Source organism: Eleutherodactylus coqui, chromosome 2 (assembly GCF_035609145.1).
Source record: "Eleutherodactylus coqui strain aEleCoq1 chromosome 2, aEleCoq1.hap1, whole genome shotgun sequence".
Classification (NCBI taxonomy): domain Eukaryota; kingdom Metazoa; phylum Chordata; class Amphibia; order Anura; family Eleutherodactylidae; genus Eleutherodactylus; species Eleutherodactylus coqui.
In genome coordinates this window covers 30525117-30552458 of record NC_089838.1, presented here as the reverse complement: position 1 = coordinate 30552458, position 27342 = coordinate 30525117, and the positions used below count along the sequence as shown (strand labels likewise).

The 27342-nt window shown below is 42.8% G+C and overlaps 1 protein-coding gene across 2 annotated transcripts in view; it reads right to left on the bottom strand.

Annotated features, from left to right (window-relative positions):
- Positions 1–27342, bottom strand: part of RELL2 (RELT like 2) — a 46743-nt gene that overhangs the window by 13312 nt on the left and 6089 nt on the right. The window contains exons 1-4 of one of the 2 annotated variants that reach the window (XM_066590545.1): positions 26900–27008; positions 8559–8769; positions 7179–7244; positions 7028–7091 (exon numbers count right to left, since the gene is read on the bottom strand). In XM_066590545.1, the coding sequence (XP_066446642.1) occupies positions 7028–7091; positions 7179–7244; positions 8559–8763 (335 nt within the window). In that variant the 5' untranslated portion in view covers positions 8764–8769; positions 26900–27008. Of the gene's footprint in view, positions 1–7027; positions 7092–7178; positions 7245–8558; positions 8770–26899; positions 27009–27342 lie in introns of those variants that run through there. The other variant, XM_066590544.1, reaches the window with a different exon arrangement.

Here is a 27342-nt window from a genome sequence, read left to right as displayed (position 1 = left end):
TTTTTATTTTTTTAATTAGTACTGCATAAAAACTATATAAATTTGACCCACAGAATAAATAGAACATGATATTTACTACACCATGAATGCTGTAAAAACAACCCCCCCCACCCCGCAAAAAAAATGGTGTAATAGCATTTTCTCCCAATTTCGCACTGCTTTGAAATTGTTAAAGGGGTTGTCCTGCGAAAGCAAGTGGGGTTATATACTTCTGTAAGGCCATATTAATGCACTTTGTAAATAATGGCCATACAGAAGTTATATACTCACCTTCCCTGCGCTTGCGTCCCCGTCTCCATGGTGCCGTCTAATTTCAGCGTCTAATCGCCCGATTAGACGCGCTTGCGCAGAAGGGTCTTCTCCCTTCTGGTCGGTCCGGGCACGAGCAGCATTCTGGCTCCGCCCCCTTCTACGCATCATCGTGTAGCTCTGTTCCGTCACGTGTGCCGATTCCAGCCAATCAGGAGGCTGGAATCGGCAATGGACCGCACAGAGCCCACGGTGCACCATCGGAGAAGACCCGCGGTGCATCGTGGGTGAAGATCCCGGCGGCCATCTTGGAGGAAAAGAAGGAAGAAGTTGTAGAGAGGGAATTCGGGTAAGTAAAATTTTTTTTTTTAATTTCAACACATCCCTTGGGTTTGTCCTGCGCTGAACGGGGGGCCTATGCAAAAAAAAAAAAAAAAAACCTTTCGGCGCGGGACAACCCCTTTAAGCCTTCCAATGCATTATATAGTAAGTTAAATGGTACCACTGAAAAATACAATTCATCCCATAAAAAACAAGCTCCCTTGCGGATATGTCACTTGAAGAATGAAAAATGTCAGGGTTTTTTTTTGAAAGTGGGAATACAACAGGAACAATGACCCTCGGTCATGAAAGGGTTAAACTTGGCAAGGGATCACAAAGTCCCAAGTCAGGATTCTCCACGGGCCTCTCTAGAAATACTCTGACTCTCTCCTTTAAGGGGTTTACTGATAAAAAAAAAAAGTTAATACTCACCTCTCCGCTGCTCCCTGCCACCACTCCCATCCTGCGGCCAGTCTCTGTTTACATTTTCTGCAGCGGAGGCCAGAAAACGGGACACCATCATAGGACAGCGCCTCTCCATTAGAAGTACGACCTATTTATGGGGCATCATCTAGGCCAGAAGATCCAGTGAAGTCACAGGTCACATGATTTGGCTCTATAGCCCCCAAATGGTGTGCCAACCTCACAGTGAGCAGATTACATTGTTTGGGTGGGGGCAAATAGTAAAATTTAATTTAAGTTGAAAAATAATTTTAACATCTTCCTCCAATCCCATTCTGTTTTATGTTGAGAGAGGAAATTAAATTTCTTCTATATAGGTCTCAGATCATCGGTCGTTCCCCTTGTCTTTTTCATAAACCTGTAAGGTTGTGGCTGTGGAGGCAACTCTCCCCTACTACTCTGTCTGCAATAGGAGACCAAGAACTCCAAATCCCAACACCCAACTGTCTTTATATAGAAGAGAGAGGGCCATATTGCAAGGACGCCATTATGTCACAGGACTTTGCTACCTACGATAGATCAGCATGGTGTTTAATTTCCCTTCATAGAATCATAGAATGGTAAAGTTGGAAGGGACCTCCAGGGTCATCTGGTCCGACCCCCTGCTCAGTGCAGGATCACTAAATCATCCCAGACAGATATTTGTCCAGCCTTTGTTCGAAGACTTCCATTGAAGGAGAACTCCCCACCTCCCGTGGTAACCTGTTCCACTCATTTATCCCCCTCACTGTCTAATATCTAATCTGTGTCTCCTCCCTTTGAGTTTCATCCCATTGCTTCTAGTCTTTCCTTGTACAGATGAGAATAGGGCTGATCCCTCTGCACTGTGACAGCCCTTCAGATATTTATAGACAGCTGTTAAGTCTCCCCTCAGCCTTCTTTTTTGCAAACTAAACATTCCCAGATCCTTTAACCGTTCCTCATAGGACATGATTTGCAGACCGCTCACCACTTTGGTAACCCTTCTCTGAACTTGCTCCAATTTGTCTATGACTTTTCTAAAATGGGGTGACCAGAACTGGACACAGTATTCCACATGAGGTCTGACTAAGGAAAGTTCCACGTCCCCTTCTTTATGAACAATGTAGTTTCTCCATACAAGGGAGTCCTGTAAATTTCCTTCCATCCAGTAGTGAAGGATATGGCACAAACTAGGTCTGTGTCCTTTCTCCAAGCACCCAAAGCAGCTGCATCGCCCGTCTCCATGGTACATACACCATTGGACTTCAGTGTACTTTACCACACTTTCAGGTGGCTTTTCAGAATAAGTGGTTGCATGCGTATATGAGGAAAAACACTATTTCTAGCCATTATATGACCAGATGCAGGCCCCATCTCTAATTCTCAGTCTTACCAGAACTGGTTAGTGAAGCCCAGCAGTTATGAAGTCTCAATTACACTGTACACACATAGGTGAACCGAATGAGGAAGGACATTGTACAGCAGTACTGAACAATGTAGATGTGATTTAAGTAGCTGTGAGACAGTAAATTACTATTACCTAAAACAGCTTCTGTGTGTGTCTCTCTGCAGCAGTTTCCTGCCCCTGCCTACTCCATAGACACCTATAGGCAGCATGAAAGAAAACTCATCCCCACTTCCTATTAATGATAATCTGTGTCTGTCAATAGAAATAGACTTCACTTGATAACAGGGAGTGGGCAGCAAATTAGAAGGAAGGGAGACCCCTAGTGGCCAAGACTTCTAAAGTGATTTTTCTGCACAGAAACATTATTTACCTAAAAAGTGATTTGCACTTTTGGTAGTAATTACATTAAGCACACATCTGTCCAAACTGCAGCAACTAATTAAACATTGCCAGACATAAACATGACTTCTTCCCGCAGGATCTCCCCTCTTGATATTTACTGGAAGTTCATGTATTTTAACTCCAAGACATGAATTTCTGTCTATTAATAGAAATAGCCTCAAACTGTAGAATGTAGACCACGACTAGGATAGTATTCTTCACCATAGGGCCCCATACTGCGAGGATCAAGTATTAGGAAGAAGCCCCTGTTGTGCCTACAGCAACTGGAATAATACTGGCTTTCTCGGAACAAGGCTAGGAACCTTCGTAGGCAACAGATCATGTTATTTTTATATCAATCGCTTGTAGGAAATTCTTCAATGCATAAAAGGAAATGGTCCCAAAATATTGCTTAAAAGACTTTACATTGTGAAGGTTTACATGACGATGACAGATTTAGACGAACTTGACCCAAAGTTTTATATCATAAAGGATACAAACATGAACAAATCAAAAGGTCCGGGAGATCAGTTCTTGGGGAGCGCTTCGCACCACAGAGTATGAAGAAGAAAGGATTGTATACAGAGGCGGAATTTGAAGCTGTTGGGCCCCAATTCAAAATCTGTAACATGGCCCCAACTAAAATACTCCATTTATAGTGCTGGTCTCCTGATATGAAGAAGAGAGGTCTTATGGTCCCCCTAAGTGCAACTGTAGCCTCAGCGCTGACTACAGTTATGTCCCTAATTGTGTGTACTGTGAAAGGGCCATTTTACATGGCCTGATGACTGGGCATGAACGCTGGTAAAAAAAAAGTCCAGTTGGCCAATTGTTAGGCCATGTGAATATACCCCCAACCAGCCAACGAATGAGCAAATGCTCATTCATCAGTCCATTGGGCGGTTTATACAAGCAAAAAACTGTTGGTTGGTCAGAAGCGCATCTTCCCGTGTAAACTGGGAGACAAATGCATCCTGTTTGGGGACAATCAATTGTAGTAACAACAGATCATATAACATGCTCTTTGTGAGTCAGCACTCATTACCACAGGCAGATGATATGCCCCTGTACAGCCACCGTAAGTGTATGCCTACCACACTGTACATCTGCTTCCATTACAGTGACGAATTCTTCTTCAGGCTTACTTATTTCTGCTTTTAAACTCCTTAATACTTCAAGGATCTACTGGTGCCTCTGGCCAAAAAAAAAATCTCGTTTCCAGAATCTACCTGAAATTTTTACGGTGTTCAACCTTTCTCACATTCAGCTCCAAAATGGCGGCACTCGCTCTATCCATGAGGCTCAATCCATGCACATACTTAAAAAATCCCTCAAAACATAGTTTTTTATGCATGTATATGGGCAGGGCATAAGGGATCACATGCTCTGCATAGGGGATGCAGAGGATGCGGTTGCACCCCGGCCCAGGAGCCCATAAGGCCTCTCTTCTCCATATAGGGAGCCCAGTACTATGAATAAAGCATTATAGTTGGGGGCCCCATTACAGATTTTGCATTGGGGCCCAGAAGCTTCAAGTTACGCCTCTGGACCATTAGAAGATACCTTTCAACCATGTTCTCTTTACTAGTTCCCTGATCTTGTATATAGACAGCCTTGTTTCCTAAAGCAAAGTGTTGAAGATGAGCCATGAATTTACTGTTTGTCAAGGACTCTGCCTTCAGCTTCAGATCTTGTGCCATTACACTTCAATTTCAAGTAAGCATAAGTTTAACCTTCCTCCCCTGACTCTCTAAACTTGTCTAGGGTAACACACTGCACCAAACACCATCTACACCAGGGAGCAGAGACAAGCCCCAGTGAATTTTAATATCTCCCCACCACCCTTTAAACCATAGTGAAACTGTTTTGATGGCCACCGTGACTAGGGAAACGTGTACCATGACATTTGTGGGCCCGCCACTAATCATCTCCATTTCCAGTACTCCACATGATCAGTGGGGGCCCAATTTCTGGAACCCTCATGATCCAGAGAACAAGTGGTTGCCACGTCCTCTTCATTCAGCCGATTTGTGTCGGTTGAACAACCACCAATTAAATATTAATGGCCTATACCAAGGTGGAGGATAAGTCTTCAAGGTTATTTCACAAATAGCCCACTCCGTAACATATTTCATCATTCAATAAACCCAAAAAAACATTTAAAAAAACTTTCCCCTTGAATCCTGGCAATTGTTTTTGTAACATCCTTCTACCTGCTCCAACCTCTTCGTAAATCAAAATCCAACTAAAGCTAATTGGCCATTATAATTCAAAGCCACAGTTTTATCTCTCTAATTAAAGAAGGGAACAGATGTACAGTAATAGAAAACAGGATGTTTCTGCTTTTACATAAGCTCGGACAAGTGATTTGGTATCGACTAGGTTATCGTATTCAGCACACATCTACTACTTGATGCAAAATGCATTGAAAGTTTTTAGCATCATAAATTTAAAACAGTTACCAATTCTCAATCTGTTAATTGTCTGATCTAGCGCTTGGCTGCAAAAGAGTGTCACACTGTAGAAAACAGCACGTCCATGCATTACATAGCCAAACCTTTATTCCCCCCCTCCCTACTGTTTAGATGAGCTGTTTGCTCTGCAGGAAAAGGACATTACAGTTTTGGACAGTATTAAATGGCTGTAGCTCCGCTTCTATCAGTGATAACATTCTAGGCTTTGAAATTACAAAAAAGCCCTTACAGAACAGGAGCTACAGCCATTTGAAGTGGGGTTGGGAATACTGAATTTACAGCTGTCACTTCAGTCAGTGAGTGCAGAGCTAAGAGGGAAGGGGGGGGGGGGGATCCTGCAGCACAGAACATCTATGACTCCCCTGTTTCTCCCCCGGTCCCAGAGCAGGGTGACATGATTTTTTTTTCATGTCATCACCCCCACCAATCAGAGAGCTTATTTGCCCTCTAAGGGCGCTTTCATACGAAAGTTTTTATGTTCAGGTTTTTGTGAGCCAAAATACAGAAGACATGCAAATCTTTCCATTATACTTTCTCTCCACTCCTGGTTTTGGCTCACAAAAAACTGAACGTAAAAACAGTTGTGTAAAAGTGCCCTAATTGTTACAAATAGGGATGGTTTTTTTCCCCAAAAAGGAGTGAAAAGATGAGGACTTGCTCATCTAATCACTACTCTACACCACTTAACCCAGCCGATGTCGCAGTCATAGCTGACAGTGGAATCTAGGCATTTTAAAAAAAATTGCTTATTTTTTTTCCCTAACAAGGCTTTAAATATTGAAAAAAAAACAAAAAACCTACACATAATTGGTATTGCTACATCCATAACAATCTATACAACATTATATCATTTCTCTAAAAAAAGGCAAAAAAAACAGTTTGCTGCTCACCTCACTTAACCAAAATTACTAAAAATTCATCTCTATCTCAAAATGCATTATATATATATATATAATAAATAAAATAAATAAATGTTGTACATACCTCAAAACCAATAAAAACTACAAGTTCTCCCACAAAAAAACAAGCCCTCATACAGCTCTGTTGACTGAAAAATAAAAATGCCTTAGTCCTAGAATAAACTTTCTACAAAGCTGGCGTTGTCATAACCATACTGATCCGTAAAATAAAGGTTATACCACATGAGGAACATCATAAAAATAAATAAATGAACAATGGTGAAAATGCTGTTTTTTCATTGTCCACCAGCAAAGAAAATATAAATAAGTTATTCAATACATTATATGTATCCAGAATTTGTTCCTATAAAAGCTAGATCTTATCCTGCAAAACACAAGGTCATATACAGCAACACTGACACAAAAAGGAAAAAAAAAAAATTATGACCGCGGACTATAAAGAGCGGATACGATTTACTAGCTGTTAAGGCACTAAGGGGTTAAAAATGCACTTAAGGCAACCGAGTTCTGCACCAAATATATTTACATGAGACATAAATTCAAAATCTACAATGAAAGAAAAGTGACATTTTCAAGAGTTTTTTTTTAAATTTTAACATAACTGTTAAGGGGTTAATGGCTATGGGCAGTGTGTAATTCTTCATTTATCCTGTGGGGGTGTTGTAATAACACAGAGCACGTGCCACCACGTTCCCTCATATATGACAGTTAATGGCTGGTGGTCTCATCAGCGGGGTACCCAGAGATTGGCTTAACACTGGGGCAATCCTTCTAGCAGGAGGGCATTACCCAAACCAGACAACCCCTTTAATTGCTGCCATATTACACAATATTGTCACAACTTTTGTTACCTGGGACCAATGGGAACATCTCCGTCGGTGTCTCCTAACATCTGCTTAAGGGCTTCTGCATTTGCTAAAAAAAAAAAAATGAACAAAAACTTGACTGTTTGATGTCCAAAGGATCCAAATGATGTAAAAAATAGACAGTTAAGATACCAACCTTCATTCTGGATAATGCACTTGACTATACGCTCTACTGTGTCTTCATTAGACATGTCTTCTGTAACTGCAAGGGGAAAAATCAATGTGTGCTATAAAATATAGAAAAAGCTTCATATTAAAACCCCACAGCTTTTGGACTTGGTTCATCAGTCACTAATTAGATTGCACTAAGCGGCTATTTCTGCTTTTGTCTCTCTACATTCCAGTCTCCTGAGTAATGCCTCCTGTAGATATAATGTAATTACTGGTCCATTCAATAAGAAGTACAAACAGATAAAGGAAAATGGCCCTTCTTTTTTAAATTGCAAGATTCCAACTGATCTGGACAATCCAACACCCCGAGTCATCAACTAAAAGGAGGCAATATTGGTACCTCTATGGTCTCCAGATGTAGCAAACATTAACTTGACATTTAACATGTTGTGAGAACTTAAAGGGGTTATCTGGTTGTAAACTATAAATGGCCCAGCCTCAGGATGGGCCATTACTAGTAGATTGGCCAGGAACTTCCAACTGGGATCTCTGCTGTTTGCTGGGACTGTGTGCTCATGCACAAAGTTGATTAATGCAGTGGCCAGGCTTGGTATTACAGAGAAACCTCCCATTCGTTTCAACAGGAACTTTGCCTGTAATACCAAGTCTGGCCACTGTAGTGAGAACAGAGCTGTGTGCATCTTGCAGAAATCAGCTCAGTGCACAGACACACATAGGCCCAGCAGATTGTCGGGAGTCCCCGGAAGTAGACCCCTGCTGATCTACTATTGATGGATTTTCCTCAGGATAGGCTATTGGTAGTTTATAACTAGGCAACTCCTCTAACTACAATGTACTAAAATGCTGTAAAGTAATTTATCATGATGCAGCAGAAATGTTAATGATTGCCATATCTGTACACTCTATCTACAGTCTACAGAGCCAAGCCTGCTCCATACCCAGTGGGTGTCAGTTTGTATTAAACAGTTGATACCTTTTGGCAATGGCTGCCATCTGAGCTAGCTGCAATCACAATGGTTTAGGGCCTCTATCGCACAGGCTATACAATCTCGCTATAAAACGCATGTTGTGAAGCTTATGGTTTCCAATGGGTTCTTTCAGGCTACAAAACATCTCATGTGAAAAAACCCATTGGAAACCACGGGCTTGACATGCATGCATTTTGTAGCGATGATTTGGTAGCCCATGTGAAGGAAGAATAAAGCTTAGTAAGAGAATTCTCACCCATTTGCTATAAAAATACTCATCTGTATAGATAGTTCCGCTTCTCTAGTAAAGTAGCTATGGTATCTCCGCAAAGATTAAAAATGAGGAAATGTTAAAAGACCCAATTATCTGGAAGCCAACCGTCTTCCACAATGTGACCATCAAGAGTCAAACTCACTGTCTTGGTCCCCATTTGCATCATCCTTCAGTTCACACTCTTCCTCAGGCGAGGTCCGACATCGGTAGCCTTTCTTCTTAAGGATGTGACAGATCATAAAACCTAGAAGTCCTGTGATGAAGAAGACTGCGACCAGTAGAAAGAGCATGTAAGGGTTCTGCTGTGCATTTTTGTCCCCATCTTCAGCATTGTTTACCTCCTCCATGTTGATCTGTTGTTAAGAGGAGAAAGTTGAATAAAATGTTATTTTTATCTATTTATGCAGCATAGAATCTTTTTTTGCCCCCCATCATACAAAAAACAATATATATTGTACTGATAGGCAATCTGCCTGTATTCTACTTGTGCAGAAATCAGCAAGATAGTAGCATACCCCCACCAGAATAGTTCAATTAATACTGTACCGGAACCAAGCTCTTAGCATAAATACAGCAACAGAACCAAGCTTATAACATAAATACAAAACTAGAACCAAGCTCAGTACATATATACAACCCCAGAACCAAGCTTTCCAAATAAATACAGTAGCAGAACTAACTAATAGTTTTGCAGGAGTGCAGTTGCCGTGACAGTAGCACCTTGAAACATAAGAGGGGAGGAGACAGAGTCAAGAGGAGTATAATTCATGCAGCAGAAGTTGAGGCAGAGGATCATTTAGCTAGGTGGCTCTAAGGAGGAGGTTTATCACCACCAGCCTACTGTACATTCACCTGGGTGCTCCCCTACAAGCTGATGGCCAGTGCCTTGTGTGGTGCCCGAGCAGAGGCCGGCCATTGCAGATGAGACCATGGGGTACTCAAGGTGGTTGTCAGAGGTGGCTCTGTGACCTCTCCTCAACAATAGCGGAGCGTGAGCCAGCTCGGTCACGCAGAGTGCAAAAAAAATAGGCAGATTTAAAATTATATGAACAGTCCTATCGATGTAGTCACATGACACCAGTACCTCTTTCCAAGGAAATGGTTACTCGTTGCTAAATGAAAAAAAAGGGGGGCCTACAGACAAAGACATCTTTTAAAACCAGAGATATGCAGTTTTCTTTAGTCACGGAATCTAACTTTGATTTTTCCAAACAATAAGCAGGAAATGGACAGTTTCAGACACAACACTTCTGGCAGATTTTCTACCGTTTCACTTCTGTTATGCATACACACGTTCTCTCTAGGAGGCACTTTCCTTCCCAATTCCAGGTGTCCACAGTCCAAGTTATCTGATAGATGATCCCTGGAAGTATACTCCTGACACAGTGGGTCAACACACGACTCTTGCGCTTCCTAGTCAGCTAGTTACTCCTCTTGTTTTGGTCCAAGCAGAAGCCATCACTCTAAGCTTCAGTCCCCAGAGGGAAGATATTCCACGGCAAATGAGATGCTCTGTGCAGGCAGAACAAAAACCGAGCTTCAGCCTCTCTCTGATATGTCCCCCTCCACCGACTACATCTCTGTACACTCCCCTCTCTCTAGAGACTCTGCCCCCCAACTACTCCTAAACTCCCACGAAACACACAAGTTAGGTGAGACAGAGTTACCACAACACAGCTTGTTAGCATTTACACAGAACACAAGTACACAAAACGGACCTACAACTACTCTAAAGACAGCCCAACTCTAAGCCACTCCAACCTGTGTGACAGCATGGGTTCCACATAGCTATGGCAAGTCAAGATAGAGGTGTTGCCATTTATTTGGTTCAAACCCAGAATCTCAGTGCTGTGATGTTGGCCATATCAATCAACCATTTTTTGAAAAAAAAAAGTGAACAATCATTCAAACGATCATTCGCAATGGCTGATGGCAGAATACCGTCAGCTAAAAATGTAATTTATTAGATTGGAACATTTCGGTCATGGTCAGCTAAAAAGAAGGACATGGCAAGATCGGCGAAATTTAGCTGATCTGGCATTTTTTATTAGCCCACTGTGCATTTAATACTATTGTATTAAAAACTTTGTTCCTCATCGACCAATGTAGTCAGTTTCTGGTGGGTTCGTTGATATGTATGATCCCACGGACGATTGAGGTATGGAAAGCTTTGTGGTTCTTTATGTTAATTCTAAATGAGAATTCATCATGGCCTGTAGATTGGGACCCAAAATGATGCATTCCTGGCTGCAGTTTTGAAGTGAATTCCTGTAATTATTTTACAATATTTTTGTAGTTTATCTGCTAATGTACAATTACAGCGGACTATTCCATGACACTGTGGAAATTATGCTCTACAGGTACCCAATTACTATTAGTTTTATTTCAGCAATCTAGCTGTAGATCACTAAGCAGCACTTCAGAAATGTTGCTAAAAGCCGACATAGGAGACGTATAAAGAGTCCCTTATGATGACCCATCAAGAAGATTTTGACAACCATGCAAAGTACAGGTTAACCTTACAATTTTTCAGTTTGTCAAGCTTGAAGATCCAGTTCAATGTACACACAATGATACCGGCCTTTTCATGACTGGAGCCTCCCTGTATGGAAATTAGACCCGTGACCTCGGACTGCAGCATAAAATCAAGTGAACAATCGAGTTTTCCATGGATTAGATTCACTGTGACTTCCAACGAGGTCTGGTCATCGTTACTAGGCTAGCTGGGGCCAGGATTTCATACACTGCCAACCTTGTGAAGTTTTTCGTGAAATGGTGTGGAGAGCGTACGGAGAATAGTGTCATTGAGGAAGAACATCCAGACATACAAAGGGTTTTGGCTCTCAAAAAAAATCGTACCATGTTCCATCAAATGCTAAATCATGGAGAATGTCCATACGCCGGCACAGATAGTCCTTTAATCCTTATAATTGCTGGATTATCAAATAGTTTTGAATTCTAGCATAGTTAAAGAAAAGTAGACAACATCTACTTAAATCTAAAATCGAGTTATGGAAATCCTTGTCACGGGGTCCACCATACCTTAAAATAAAGAAAATCAGAGGCTACTCAGCCCTTTCCATTCCCCACTCTTCCCCGGCTGCTGGCTCCAGTCTGCTGTTCGTTTACTGTGATTTCCCATAAACCTGCTGTACCCCAGCGGGGTACAAGATGGTGGGGGTCATGATGGCTCTACCATCTCTACCTGGTGCATCAAAAATGTGGCCTGCCCCAGCTACATGCAGGAGATAAAGTTAGCAACAGTGCTACGAACTTTTTGTACTTATCTGTCCATGTGACGCCAGTGCCTCTTCCAAGTGATGAATCACTCAAGCTGAATAAGAGTCTACAATCGAGAAATAGTTTTGAACCGGAGGCACACTGTTTTCTTTTACTCACAATTTCCCAACTCTAATTTTCCAACAGCAGAATACTACAAACAGTCTTAGATACAACAATCTTGGTACATTTTCCTTCTGCACAACCTCCGACACACTTGAAATTAGAAGTCACTTTTCCCCCCCCCGAAGTACAAACATCATCAGTCTCAGTTATCTGATGGAAAAACTCTCTGCAAAACACTCCTGACCCAGAGGGCAAACACATACCATTCCTTTCTCACTTGCTGCGTCTCTTTTCTCGCTTCTCTAATGGCATTTTGCGGTGTAATTGCTTATTACACCCGACTTGTCCTCCAACCTGCATTAGCAGAGTCAGTCACATCCCTCGATAATGTAGTTAAGCAGGTGAGTGTGTCACCATATCTGCCAACTCCTACAGGATCCGACCTCTGTGTTCTAATTGCCGATGGAGATACATCCCATGGCAGATGAGATAGCATCAGTGCAATGCGCCGGCAGGAGCATCAGAGCCTCAGCATCCTGCTCACACGTCCTCCTTCACCGACTACATCTCTACTCTCTATAGACCAATCATGTCACACAGAGCAGGGTAGGGAGACAGAAATGCCAACACAACCAAGAACGGTGACACAAACACAAGACATAGACAACATAACTGCACACACCAAGGTACAAAGACAATCCTCCTGGGGCAAATAAACACCAACCTAGAGATACCCTAACTCTGGGCCACTACAGGCATGGTGGGTAATTATTACTCTGTAAGGGCATTCAGTGAAGATTTAGCAGTAAGAGAAGGATGAGGAGAGTGTAGATCATCAGTCATGGATGGAAGAAGACTTCATAGCGGTCTGGGCCATATAGAGAACGTGTGCATTCACAGTGTTTTGGTGAAGAGTTGGCTTGCAATGGAGCAGGCAAGTTTGGAGAAAGGGAGTCCTGTAAAGAGCGAAGCAGCTGCAGTGAAGGAGGCCAGAGGAAACGAAAAGAAGCTGCATCTAGATCAGTGTTTCTCAACTCCGGTCCTCAGGGACCCCCAACAGGTGATGTTTCCTGGACTTTCTCAGTATCGCACAGGTGATGTAATTATTGTCAGTGCCTCAGACATTGCCACAGATGGTCTTACTATAGGATATCCTGAAAACATGACATGTTGGGGGTCCCTGAGGATTGGAGTTGAGAAACACTGATCTAGAGAGACTGAGCATTAGTGCCGGGTCATTCCAGGAGAGAAAGCAACAGGTGAGTGAACAATGGGATTAGGGAAGTCTTCATACCATAATGTTTCAAGTAATGATAATATCCCACAGAGTTTAAGGGAGCCTATGACTTCCAAACAGCATCATAAACTAAGTTATAGCGCTCTTCAGGAAGCAGGGGGACGTATTTTTTTTAAATCGCCGGCTCCCCCATTCCTATGCTATCTATTTGTAAAGTCCGTGTTGGGTCCAAAAATCAGGCTCTTTTCAGACCGCTATGTGCAAAAATCTCCCAATGAGGTCTAAGAGAGCGCGTGCACAACGGTCTGAAAGGAGTCACATTTTTGGACCGAACACGGACTTCACCAATGGATAGCGCAGGAATGGGGGAGCCGGCGAGTATATAAAAAGATACATCACCGACTCCCCATCACTTTCCCAAGCAGCACTCTAACTTAGTCCACAGTGCTGTTTGGAGATGATGGGTTCCCTTTAAAAGGGAACCTGTCAGCAGTTTCATGCTGCCCAAATCACTGACAGCAGAAAATGTCGAAAGGCAAAGTTCTATGTTTTAAGAAGTGTTTTTTTTTTTTTTTTGTTGTAAACCTCGATTGGCCTACTGAAGAGCCCAAAAATGTCTAAAAGTGTATTCAGTTATAAACTTTATAAAAACCTATTTTTAGATAGGTTCCATTTCATGCCAAAACAGTCACTATCGCTGTATATCACTGCTGCGTGTTCTAAGATCAACTAAACTAAAACCGTCTGGAGCGAATATTACATTATCTAAGCATTTCAGTGTGGATAAGGGGACCCAAAGAGAAGCCGACCTTTGGTTGGGGATATTAAGTTGCTGTCATGTACAGTATTAGGTAATTATAGGTTATGGTGGATATTATATAGCAAGTGATCTTTAACCCTTTCCCGCACCAGGGCGTAAACTTACGTCCTGGGGATAGCGCGAGCTCACATATGATCTTGCGCTATCCCGCAGCGGGAGCCGGCTGTCAGTCACAGCCAGCGTCCCGCTGCAACAGCGGGGGTTCATCGGAGATGCGCCCCCCCCCCGCTGTTAACCCCTTCCCTGCCGCGATCTATGTAGATCGCGGCATGGGAAGGGTTCACAGAGGGAGCGCGCCCCCTCTGTGAAGTTGCTGGGCTCTTGCGATATAATCGCACTAGGTCATTTTCTGACGACACATTCACTTTAAGACCAAATTGCCTTGGTCTGTCTTGAAAAGGTTAATGAAAGGATCATTGCATCCAACTCATTCTGAATACTGGTGAACATTTAAACCGGCTCTGTCGGTAAACCAAATCAATTTTGTTATTTGTTAAGAATTGCTCAATTTCAATACTAGTTACTATATTGTGGCATTATTAAAGTAAATCGATTCATTGGTGTCCTTAAAAATTAGGTTACATCTACTTTCTTCAACTTCTTAGTTTATTCTCCTCTTTTGGCCTCGTGCGCCCACTGATAATGCTATCTCTGCTTTCCATGTGGTGAGCACTGCCCAAGTCAATGTCCAAGTTCCACCCTAATTAAAATATAAATAAGACTAAATTTGCACCATTGCCAGTTGTATTTATGGAAACAACCAGAACAAGTATAACTGGTCATATTAACTCAATGAGGTCTTCAAAAATGTAATCTATTCAAAGAAACCACCAATTATGGTAACCAGGAGCTTGAGTTAGAAGAGGCGTAGCGAGGAGTTCCACGTGGGGCAGGGAACATTCGAAGTGACCCCCAACCCAGGTAACATTTGTTTAGAAGTGTAGAGGTGCATCCAAATCATTGTGGTTATACAAAGACCAATATTACCCCCATACAGTGACCATAGAGGTGTTCTACACAGGTGCTCTGCAATGATGTGATTACAGTACCATTATATCCAGTAACTCACAGGAGACGGAGGATTATGGCTTGACTTTTTAATCAAGCACAAATCAATGGGAAGAGTATTTCTAGCAGTGTAATAAAGAACATCAAAATGCTTGAAAAGCAGAACATTGCATACCGACCCTCATGCTCAGGTTTGATTAAAAACATAAATGAGACTTCACCATGGTGGGTTACTAAACTACAAAACTCCAGTCCTGGGACAAAGTTTGTCCATGGACCAGAGGGTGTGGAAATTTATATTACCTAGTGTCCTCAGTTCTCCCGGTTTGGCTCCTCTTTGTATTTCCAAGATGGCTGCGATAACTCTAAAAGTCCTTTCACATGGGCCAATTATAAGGCCCAAACATTCCTCTGAGTGTTTGTTCACCTGACAATGGGACCATGTAAAAGGGCCAAACAGTCAACGCTCGTTCTTTGGCTGACCACACAGTTTCAGTGGGCATAAAAATGCTCACAAATTAGCGGTACATCTCTCCATGTGATCAGAGAAATGTACAGCCGGTGTATAGGAACAGCAATTGATTTAGCGATCAATCGTCCCCATAAGCAGATTCTTGGATTGTGTGAAAGAAAATGAAATGAGTGCCAATTTACATACTGATTGGTGCTCATTATATCAGGAAGAAACCTTTAGAGCAGGGGTCCCCAACTCCAGTCCTCAGGGACCACCAACAGGTCATGTTTTCAGGATATCCTATGGTAAGAACACCTGTAGCAATGTGTGAGGCACCAACAATAATTACACCACCTGTGCAACATTGAGGAAATCCTGAAAACATGACCTGTTGGCGGTCCCTGAGGACTGGAGTTGGGAAACACTGCTTTAGAGTACCTGATGTACACTGAGCACTGGTGGTGCATTGGCAGTCCAGGTCATTACATACTATTGTCAATGGCTAATAGAATGCGGTGTCTTACGACCGACATACAGTATGCATTGAGTAGTGACAAAAGCGCCACTGCCATGTTGGAAAAATGAAAAGAAGCCCTGGAAAAAGTGGATTCATGGCAGTACGGGGAGAAAGGATGGCACCATCTAATATAACATTCCCCCTCCAATTCCAGGACAAAAAATGTCACCAGGATCAGAGGCTAACTGGAAAGGAAAAATAAATATTCAAAGACGATGGCTTCTTGGACCGGTATTTGAAAAACAAAAAAGTTGCAGACAAACTATGCCACCTAAAAGAAAGTTTTGAGTGAACTGAAACAGTTGAGCCCCATTTCGGGTCAAACTTTTCTAAAAGTTTGGTTCGACACAAACCCGAATTTTGGCCTGTTTGTTTTGGCTGAACCCACCAAATGTATTATTTCTCCTTCTCTGCATTGTTGCCCTGCAGCTCTGGGGTCCTAAGTTCAAATCTGAACATGGACAACATCTGCATGGAACTTGCATGTTGTCACTGTGTTTGCGTGGGCTTCTTCTAACTCATACAGACTTCATGCAGATGTTGTCCTTGGTCAGATTTGAACCTAGGACACCACTGCTGCGGTAACAGCACTAACGACTGAGGGGGGAAGGCGAGGAAGGAGACCTTATGCATCTTAGATAGTTTGATACACCAGTGTTGGAGAAGTTCTGGTTTGGCTCAAACTAAATCAAAGCGAACCAAACTTTTTGCTGAACCAGCAAACCAAACTTTTCAATAGTTTACTCAAGAATGAAAGTGTCCACCACGAAAGTCCTTCTTAAACATTTGCAGCCAAATCATTTGGTACAGGGTTGTTTGAAAGTGTACAATACGGTATACTGAATTTACTATCCGAATGGATCAAACTAGGCTTCATGTTTTTCCCTCACAACTTATCTATAAATCTTAGGAAAACAAATAAAATATCACAATGTGCCAAGCTAAAGAAATCCTGTAAAATATGTCTAAAATGTGAAATGCGGACAGCTCTAGACGTCAGCAAGATCTATTAAGGAGCATGAGAATAAGAACTATAAAGAACATCTATAAAAATGTCTTCCAAAATATAGTCAGAACTTTGTACATGACTCCAGGGAATACAATAATACACTTCACAAATCAATTCAGGTCATCATATATGGGATACCCCCACAGGAGCCGACTGTCTGTTAGCTCCCCGATGCCCTTCGTGCTCCCAGCAATGCCCCCAGTTGTAAATGTGTTACCGCGGCCGGCCTCTCTGTCATGCAGTTCCCGTGACCCAGAAGTCGGCCCCACTCTGTGTGTCTCGATGCCTTTCTTTTGTCTTCTGCAAGCGCTTTCACCCGCTGTGCTCCCTGCACTGCCCCTGGCTGTAACTGTGTTACTCCCAGCCTCCCTGTCATGCAGTCCAAGTGACCCAGAAGTTAGCCCCAGCTGTGTGTGAGTGCAGTTGTCGACGGTGATGGTGGCACTCATTTCGTGGGACAGCAGCACCAGGCAGCTGCCAAAGGCACTGCAGGAAAATCGCACTGTTGTTGGCAGTTGTGGAGGGGGCACTGACAGCGTCGGACGGCGGAGATAAGTAAAAGGGTCTGAGAATCGTTTCTCTCTTCTGCTGCCGTCAAGCCAGCCAATCAAGAGCTGTGGGCATTCCCTATAACTCCTGCAGGACAAACCCATTTTTCTGGTGGAGACAAGATACAACAGTACCCCCTACAGCTCACCACACCAACAACCACAGAACTGTTATGACCTGGTGCTTAAAAGGGTTGTCCAGTTGTAAACTATTAATGGCCTATATCCAAAGAATAGGTCATGAGTAGCAGATTTGTGGGGCTTTTTTGCCAGAGACCCCCACTGTTCACCTGTTTGTTGGGCCAGCACACTCATGCACTAAGCTGATAGCTGCAGGAAACAGATAGCTCTGTTTCCACTGCTGTGACAAGGCTTGCAAGGACCATAGGTTACGAGTGGGGAAGTATGTGGAAATTAAGTTAGAGATTAGAGATGTGTGAGCACACTCGGATAAGTCAGTTACTTGAGCGAGCCTCGCTCTTCTCGAGTAACTGCATTCTTGTCCGAGCGTGCTCGGGGGGGCAGCAGGGGGGAGACAAGAATGCAGTTACTCGAGAAGAGCGAGGCTTGCTCGAGTAACTGACTTATCCGAGCGTGCTCACTCATCTCTATTAGAGATATATGGAGGGAACATCTAGTGGACGGCCTTGTATGTCATTGATAATAACTTGAACTGGATTAGCTGGGGAATAGGCAGCCAGTGAAGGGATTGACAGAGGGGAAAGGCAGGAGACTAACGGTGTGAGAGGTGGATAAGTTGGACAGCAGAGTTGCGGATGTATTAGAGGGGCACGAAGGCATTGGAAGGGAGGCCGTAGAGGATAATGTTGCAGTAGTCTAGATGGGAGATGATGAGGGAATACACTAGCATTTTTGTTGATTGGGGGTCAAGGAAAGATCATATCTAAGAGATGTTTTTGAGGTGGAGGTGACAGGAGGTGCCAAGGGCCTGTCATTCCAAAAAGTTACATGTACACCAGTTCTAAAACAAAAAGAGGAGAAACACCATATATATAATTTAGTAAACCATCTCTAATTCTACAAATCAAGAGAAGTCATGGTATTAACTCTAGAAGAGAAATACATGAAAGACCGAGAACATATGGAAAGCATGTCAAGAAATCTACAGTAGCCTTGTCCAATTTTTTCCCCCCTCCATTTTTAGGTCTCTGGCCAATCATTAATTGTTCACATGAAAAGAAAAACTTCAAAAGGTTTCCTGTCTTTATTGTAATTCTGTTTCTTCCTACTACAAATCTTTAATCACCAAGTAAGATTTGCCCTTCCTTTAGAAAAAAAAAATTAGGCGTTCCATGCTATGACATAGTACTGTGCAAAAAGAACTAGACGTTCATGATGACACCACTGTAAAAATATCTTGAAGAGCATCTCTAAACATGGCTTCCATTGAAGTTGGCTGAGTGTTCTAAAATAACTACATATTGCTTCAACTTTTTCTTAATCTTCTACTTGATTAATCGAAAGAAGGGACTTTAAAAAGTGATAATACTTTTATGTACTGATGCTAGGAATCTTGTATGGACAAAACTAAATTCATCATCTTTCCCCATCCCATTTAACCCTCTACCAGAGCTGACAATCACAGTTAAAGCGGTTGTCCCGCGCTGAAACGGGTTTTTTCTTTTTTTGCATAGGCCCCCCGTTCAGCGCAGGACAAACCCAAGGGATGTGTTGAAATTTAAAAAAAAAATTTTTACTTACCCGAATCCCCTGTCTGCAACTTCTTCCTTCTTTTCCTCCAAGATGGCCGCCGGGACCTTCACCCACGATGCACCGCGGGTCTTCTCCCATGGTGCACCGTGGGCTCTGTGCGGTCTATTGCCGATTCCAGCCTCCTGATTGGCTGGAATCGGCACATGTGATGGGGCGGAGCTACGCGATGATGTGTAGAAGGGGGTGGAGCCAAAACGCCGCTCGTGCCCGGACCGACCAGAAGGGAGAAGACCCTTCTGCACAAGTGCGTCTAATCGGGCGATTAGACGCTGAAATTAGACGGCACCATGGAGACGGGGACGCCAGCGCAGGGAAGGTGAGTATATAACTGCTGTATGGCTCATATTTAATGCACGATGTATTAATATGGCCATACAGAAGTGTATAACCCCACTTGCTTTCGCGGGACAACCCCTTTAATTCTCCCAGGTGATAAGTTCACTGTCTCAGGGTAACCTTGTAATTCTCACTATTCTTCAGACCGCACATCCAAGCTCTTACCACCTTCTGCCATCTCCACCTCAAAAACATTTCTTAAATCTGCTCTTTCCCCAATCCCGAGGGAACCAAAATTCTTGACTATACCCTTTTTGTTTGTTCACAAGTCTCCAAGACTACTACAATATCCTCCTCTGTGACTTCCCTCCAACATCCTTGCATCCTTCAATCCATCCTCAACTCTGCTGCTTGGTTAATCCACCTCTCTCCTTTTTCCTCTACTCCAAGGGTGCACAACTTTTTCTAGTCTGAGGGCCACATTGCATTACTAAATCACTTGCCACAAGGGTATTCCCATCTGAGACATTTATGGTATATCCCACAGTAAATCGAAGTTCCACTTCCAGGACTTCCATCTGTCCCCCTCTCCAATCAGCACTTCATAAAGGATTCCTCCAACTCATATACTCATTTCTGGAGTGCCAAACAGGTTAAGATTCTTTATTTTCCTAACATATAGGGGACCCAGATACGGTTACACAGTGCAGCCTTAGTACTTACCCTAATATATAGGGAACCCGGACGTGGCTACACACTGCAGCCTAAGTATTTATCCGTTCCTCTTGCCCTGCTAAGTGCCGCTCCTCTTCATCCTGACATGGAAACTACATGTGAGGAGCCACATATAGATATTTCTGTGTCCAGATAACTGTAGTTGCAAGGAAAGGCATTGTGGGCTGCATGTGGCCCCCGAACCGCATGTTGAGCAACCCTGCTGTACTCTCTTCTCTCTGTCAGTCCCTTCACTGACTTCCTATCACCCAAGGAATACATTTCGATATATTGACCATGACCTATGAGATATTCTTCAACCTGTATCTTCTTTTAATCACTTCCCCTTTCCCTAGTGCACTGTAAAGCCTTGCGGGCAGGGGTGTAAAATTTGGTAACCATGAAGTCCAGATGTTTAGACCATCTGTTACCTACGGTAACAAAGTAATAAGGACATATTTTAGGTCACATGACCGTATATCAATACAAATGCCATATTTACCTCTTTAACTCCTGGGCCTTTTTTTGTTTTTTTTCCATCCCTGCCTTCCAATATGGTACATTTGATAAGACCCATAACCTATTGGGACTGTTTCTTGAGGGGGCGAGCTGTACTTTTTATCGGTAGCATTATCTTGTACGTACAACTTTTTGTTCAGTCCAAAAAAAAAAAAAAAAATGCTATTCCGGTATTGATTTTTTATTATTTTCTTCACTATCCAGGATAAATATTTTAATATACATTTTAATAGTGCAAGCTTTTACAGAGGCAGCATTTTAATTATGTTCAATCTAGTTTTATTTTTTTAGCATTCTTTTGAAAAATTGGAGCTTTTCGAATCAATTTTTTTTATTTTAATGTCTTTTTTTTTCAAATATTTTTAAAAATGTTATTAAACTTAATTTTACATTTTTTTTTTTTTTTTTAAACACTAGTAGAAGACTCGAATGTACAATTATGTGGTCGCTTTAGCACTGCCCTTCCCAGCCTGATAAGCCCTGCCCCTGCAGTGATGGAGACTAACAGCTTAGATGCCACAGTGTGCATTGACTGCAGCATCTAAGTGGTTTAATAGCGGAGACCGTCGTTGCCGGCAAGGGTCAGCCGTTTAGTACAGCTTACACCCACCTGGTATGGAGACGGCTTATGGACTGTGGATCTACAAGCATGATCTTGGTTATGAAGGAGTGAAAGAAGGAACATGCAAGACATATCATGCACAATATATCGTGTACTGTAGTGTTTTCTCAGTAAACTGAGGCAGCTGTTTCCTAAGAAAGAAATACTCCAGCTGAGGTTTTCTTATGTACAATATAGTTGCATTCAAGCATAAAAACACTATTACTAGGATATTGAGACTAAGCAAATACTTTCCCGACTCTCATTCATAATAGAAGATTACACAGCTGTTAGATAATGTATTCCCACAAGTAAAAAACCAAAACTGGATTCCAACCGCAGCTCTTTCTAATGTACATTGATCCACCATAATATTAAAACCACCTGCGAGGTGAAGTGAACATTCATTATCTCATCACAATGCCACCGGTCAAGAGGTGAAGTATATTAGGCAGCAAGTACACCGTCAGTTCTTGAGGTTGATGAAGAAGAATAAGCATAAGGTTCTGAGTGACCGACAAGGGCCGAACTGTGATGGCTAGATCACTAGATCTGAGTATGTCCAAAGTGGCAGGTCTTGTGGGGTGTTTCTGGTATGTAGCGGTTAGTGCCCACCAAAAGTGGTCCATGAAAGGACAACAGGTGAATCGACAAGAGGTTCATGGGTGCCCAAGACTCACTGATGCGTGTGGGCAGCAAAGGTTATAGCCCATCTGGTCTGATCTCATAGAAGAGTTCCTGTAGCATAAATTACTAGAAAAGTTCTTGCAGCCTATGATAGGAAGGTGTCCAATCACACAGGACATGGGGACAGTTGGAGAGCCCATACTGACCCCCGTCTACTGACAAAAGCATCTACAATTGGCCCAAGAGCATAAGAACTGGGCCATGGAGCAATAGAAGAAGGCAGCCTGGGGTGTGCTTCGTTTACCCGGGGAAGAGATGGCACCAGGGTGCACTATGAGATGAAGACAAGCCGGTGGAGGCGGTGTGATGCTCTGGGTAAGGTTCTGCTAGGAAACCTTGGTATTCAAGTGGATGATACTTTGGCACCTACCACTGACCTAAGCATTATCGCAGCCAGACTACACCCCTTCATGGCAGCAATATTCCCTAATGTCACTCCCCTCTCTCAGCAGGATATTGCTCCCGGCCACACTGCAAACGCTGTTCTGGAATGGTATGAGGAACCCGACAGGTTCTCATGACATGAATTGAAGGGGATGTAGTTGTCTATGTCTTGATGGGTCAGAGCTGTATTGGCAGGACCAAGAAGACCTACACAATAATTGTTTTTAATGTTCTGGCTCTACTTCCTACCGTAGCAGTGAGCAGTACTAGGAGGTATGATATGGTGAATATTGCACTTCCAATGATACATACTACCAACTAATAACTGTTGAAAGGAGTAAATCATATATTTATGGAAATATTTGTTAACAGAAAAGCAGCATCTGCACAGAAGTTTTATGTAACGTGTCAGATATACAGAATTTGGTTGTGAGCCCCATCGCGGACAGGGATTGATGATTATGATGACAATTTTTGGATAGTGCTCCAAATTCAATACAAAATGTAACTTTTAAAAGGGGTTGTCCGACTTCATTTTTGTATATAGTTTTGGGCCCACCATGCCAAAACTATGTAAGAGTAATATACTCACTGTGGCGCTGGAGGGCCGGTGCCACGACATCTGTTATTACCTGGTGACATTTCATAAATCTGTTACGTGGGCTTCTAATGAAGATGCCCCCAGAAGATTTACAGGATGCAACTGATGACATCATTGTCATGCCTTATATTGGATGCAGCCATTACGTAGAAAACAACCCACATGACCGCTGCAGACTAAGAGCCCTTTAACATAGGCCAACAAATCCCTCAGTTTCCCATGATCAGCGAGAATCTGAGCAAATGTGTTAATGCATGCACAGACTGAATGATTATTTGTTTGGCGTTCAGTTTCATGCCTAAAAACTGAATGACGCATCGCCTCACGTAAACAGGAAGTTGCTCATCTTTGAATGACTGCCTGTTTACTGTGAATAGAGCTGGTCGGGCCAGGGTGATCTCTAGACCCCTCCAACTCCATTCACTGAGTGAAGATCACTCCTGTGTAAAAGCAAAGGAACCGTCATTGCTGGGGTGATCTGTTGGGCATCCATGTAAACGCTGGGGAACAGCGTGATAGTGATGAGTGGAGTATGCTTATACGCGGTATTGCCGGGGGATGTCCTTCCCTCGATTTCTGGGAGGGAGGGGGTTAGACTCTTTGCTGTCAAGTGTGAAATAAAATGGCTCCCCCTCTCCAAAATGCCAAACGTAAGAAAGCAAATTACAGGGAAGGGTCTCTTTTAGGCAGCAAATTTTTTGCTATAGAAAACCCTTAAGTAGTGAGTCGCCGCCAATACATTGTACCTTTTTATATATTGGATAGATACTTTTTGGGGGGAGAGAGGGGTGCATATACTTATGCTGAAGCCCTCCCCCAAGGCTCAGCGTGATTCCCTGCTCTCCATTCTGCTGTGGATTTTGGTATGGCTTTGGTATGAATTTACCCCTGTCAATGGGAAAAATGGATTATGTATCAAGTGATGTGTCACTTCTATGTTTTCATGTGCAGGAAAAATATGTGCCCTATACTACGGCGTGGATTCCCATTAAAACCAATGGGATATTTCAGAATGCAGGTCTTGCCATGGGCTTGACAGAGAAATGGCAGAGATTTCATGACAAATCTGTGATAAAGAACGCAGTGTACATAAACGAATAATGGGCTAACCAAATACAATGATATACCTAGAAACTGTCGTTATATCAATATATGAGCAACACAAAGAAATAAGAAAACAACTCCAATTCTGTACAGTTTCTCGGCTTCTGGCATTGTCAGTGAACTAATTGCTCTTCAATGCAATATTACAGATCACTCGTCATTACAGATACGGTGCTTTATAAATAATTGAACTAACAGTAGTGATAATGGCGAGGATGCCAGGAAACATTTGCTAAATAGATTTGAAAAGTACAAACCCAATTGCAAGAAATGCCATAAATTATAGAAAACATCCATAACGTTCCCCTAAGTTCTCACACCCATATCCTGTGAGAAATCCTGTGCCAATACGCAATCAAATATCACCATCCGGCTGTGTCCATATCAGATTCTTCATTTCTCTGCATAAACAGAATTATCATTTACTGACGCGATTTTCAGATCAATTATAATTTGTTTTAAGCCAATCTGATAAATTGTTTGATTTGGAGTTCAGAAAAAGTTTTGTCTCTTGTTCCCTCTCAATCCAACTTTTATAATGTGGAATGCCTAAGGCACCTTTAACACCAGCACTGCTGCCAGGCTCCGCCACCACCGGTCAGTGTCCAACCACCCCACAGACACTGCCCTACAATAACCATGGCCGCCATGCAGCACCGCATCATATTAAAAGGCCTCTAGCGCTTACCTGTCCATATATTCCCGGAAATGGTCTGAAAACCAAGTAGGCAGTTGCCCTTCTTGCAGTCTCTTGCTCTGCCTGCGGATGCTTTATTGTGGTGGCTGGGGTCAGCATGCGGTGCTGCAATAGTGTAGGCATCCGCTAAAAAGTGGTTGCTGTGAAGTGGCTAGTGGCCTTATACAATTTGATCCAAATTTGACAAAGAACCTCATGTTTATAGATATTGAGATCTCTCTCTCCCCCGCTACCCTTCGCCGCCCCCCGCTCACCCCCTCCCCATCCCGAGCACACTTGGACGAGAAGGCAGTTACTCGAGAAGAGCGATGCTCGCTCGAGTAACTGACCTTACCGAGCGTGCTCGCTCATCTCTAATTAATATATAATATGTGGATGTGTGTCTGTGACTTTTTTCTACAACTTGGTTGAATTTGCCAAGTCTGTCCTCCTTTAGATGTAATATGACAAAAAAGTCAGAATGCTTAAATGATACAAAAAGATCAAAACTATAGCAAAATGACATACAGTAATATTATAAAAAACACTTTCATCAAAGGAAATAAACCAGAAACTAAACACTCACATAGTTAGATCCCGGATCCGCAGCCTCAGGGAGGTAGAAGCCAGGACAAATCTTCAATTCTCTTGGGGTTTAACTGATTACAAAAGTTTTTCATGCCATTTAAACTTAGTCTTCCTGCGCTCACACCATCCTCTGCTCTTCCTCGGATAACACTGAATGCCCTGTGACTATGCCGTTTCCATTTATGACTCTCTTTTATGATGGGGTCTTGACAATCTCTGTGTGCTCAGGAATTCTCTCCTTCAGCACACACATAATAATCCACTAATCAAACCTGTCGTAGTGTTCTTCGCATAAACATATCAAGATGTGGTCGGATGCCTTTGTTTAGGAGTTCTAGAATTCCTATACCAACTATTTACAAATATGAATTAGACCAAGTATTTCTTTGATATATCAGGTGCCCTCAAGGTAGACCTTGAGGGTGATCCACATCAGTGCTTCTCCAAGCCAACATCTCCAATTTAAAGGGTATTCCAGGACTTTAACGACTGATGACCTATTCTCAAGATAGGTCATCATCAGTATTGGATCAATAGGGACCCACCACTCGGCGTCCCCATCGAGCAGCTAGTTGTTCAGTAAGCTGGACGTCAATGTAGGTGGTCAGAAGAGAAAATGTAATAGCTGGTTTCAGACCCACTGAACTAATGGGAGCATTGCTATACTAGACTTCCGGCTTTTCACTGCAGTCGGGGTTCGACCACAATGAGATGAGGAAGTATAATAAGAGGCACCACTCCTGTTGATTTCATTACATTTCCAGTGCTAACCAGTGATGAAAATGTCCGGCCCGCTGAACTGACAGTGAGATGATCAATCAGTTAATAGGCGGGCATCCCGAGCATTGGGCCACCATTGATCCACTACTAATGACCTATCCTGTGGCTAGGTCATCAGTAGTTAAAGTTCCAAAATAGCCCTAGCTGACAAAATCATTGGCTGCAGAGGAGGCAGCCTAAACCAATCACGAGACAGGAGGTGTGTCTCAGACAACCTCTAACTAGGCACTATAGTACAAATCACAGCTCTGTACTTCTAGAACGGAGCTAAAAAGCAGCCAAGGAGTAAGCTCCGATGTAAAATACATAGCAGGTAATCATCCCTCATAAACACTGATTGACGTATCAGTTTTGAGCTCCCGACTAGAGGGTTGCTTTAATTCCGAGCAAGCGTGTGGTTTTTTCCCCCCCTCCGCAATCCGACTCCCCAGCTGTTTCTGTTCTCACCGTCTTCCATAGGTCTATTCCTACTGACCACAAGAGATAACCAGTCTGACAGGTTTATTAAGAGAGCAACTCTTCTCGGTACAGATCCAAAGACTATAACCAAACCTCGCTGAACTACTACAATCAGGACTTCCTGCTGAAACAAAAAAAAAATATATATATATTTTGTCATTTTAATATTTTCCTCCTTGTACAACAAAATACTCGAATCCAGCAACGTCCTTCACAGCAAAGCTTTATACCACGAATGACCTTGACTGCATCTCTGCACTATTCTGGCACACCCTGCTTAATTCATTTACCCGGCTCAATAATTCATCACAGGTGCTGCAGCTCGACCAGCGCTTCTGCAGATGGCACAGGATGTGTGTCATGCCATCCTCAGACTATACTGCAGCTATTATTTGTCACTGTCATTGGTGCATCCTACTTACCTGGATACCTGAGAACAAAGATGATGCTTCTTGTCACCCGTCTCCCGGCAACGCAACCGCATCCACAGTTCCAAGGACAAATTGGAGAACATTCCATCTAAACTCTGTAGCAAATCCCATCTCTCCGGAAGGGTCACATAACAGAGCAGTATCTGTGCCGGCTGCAGGCCTGATAGCAGAACCCCTCCTCTTTCTCTCCCTCCTTCCTCTGGATGCTGCCCGTCTCAGAAATCTTACAAAGCACCCATGGGAAATTCAGATCATCTGCGTAGTACCAGGTGAACTGAATGTGAGCCCATGTGCCAAGTACCAAAGCCCAGATTAGACATAAAGAGATGTATGACCTTGTATAAAAGCGACTTTATAATAGTTGAGCACAGATGGACCGGGTAGTGACTGGTCCCATTATTTTCGGCACTTTATAATTCAACAATATCCTCTTT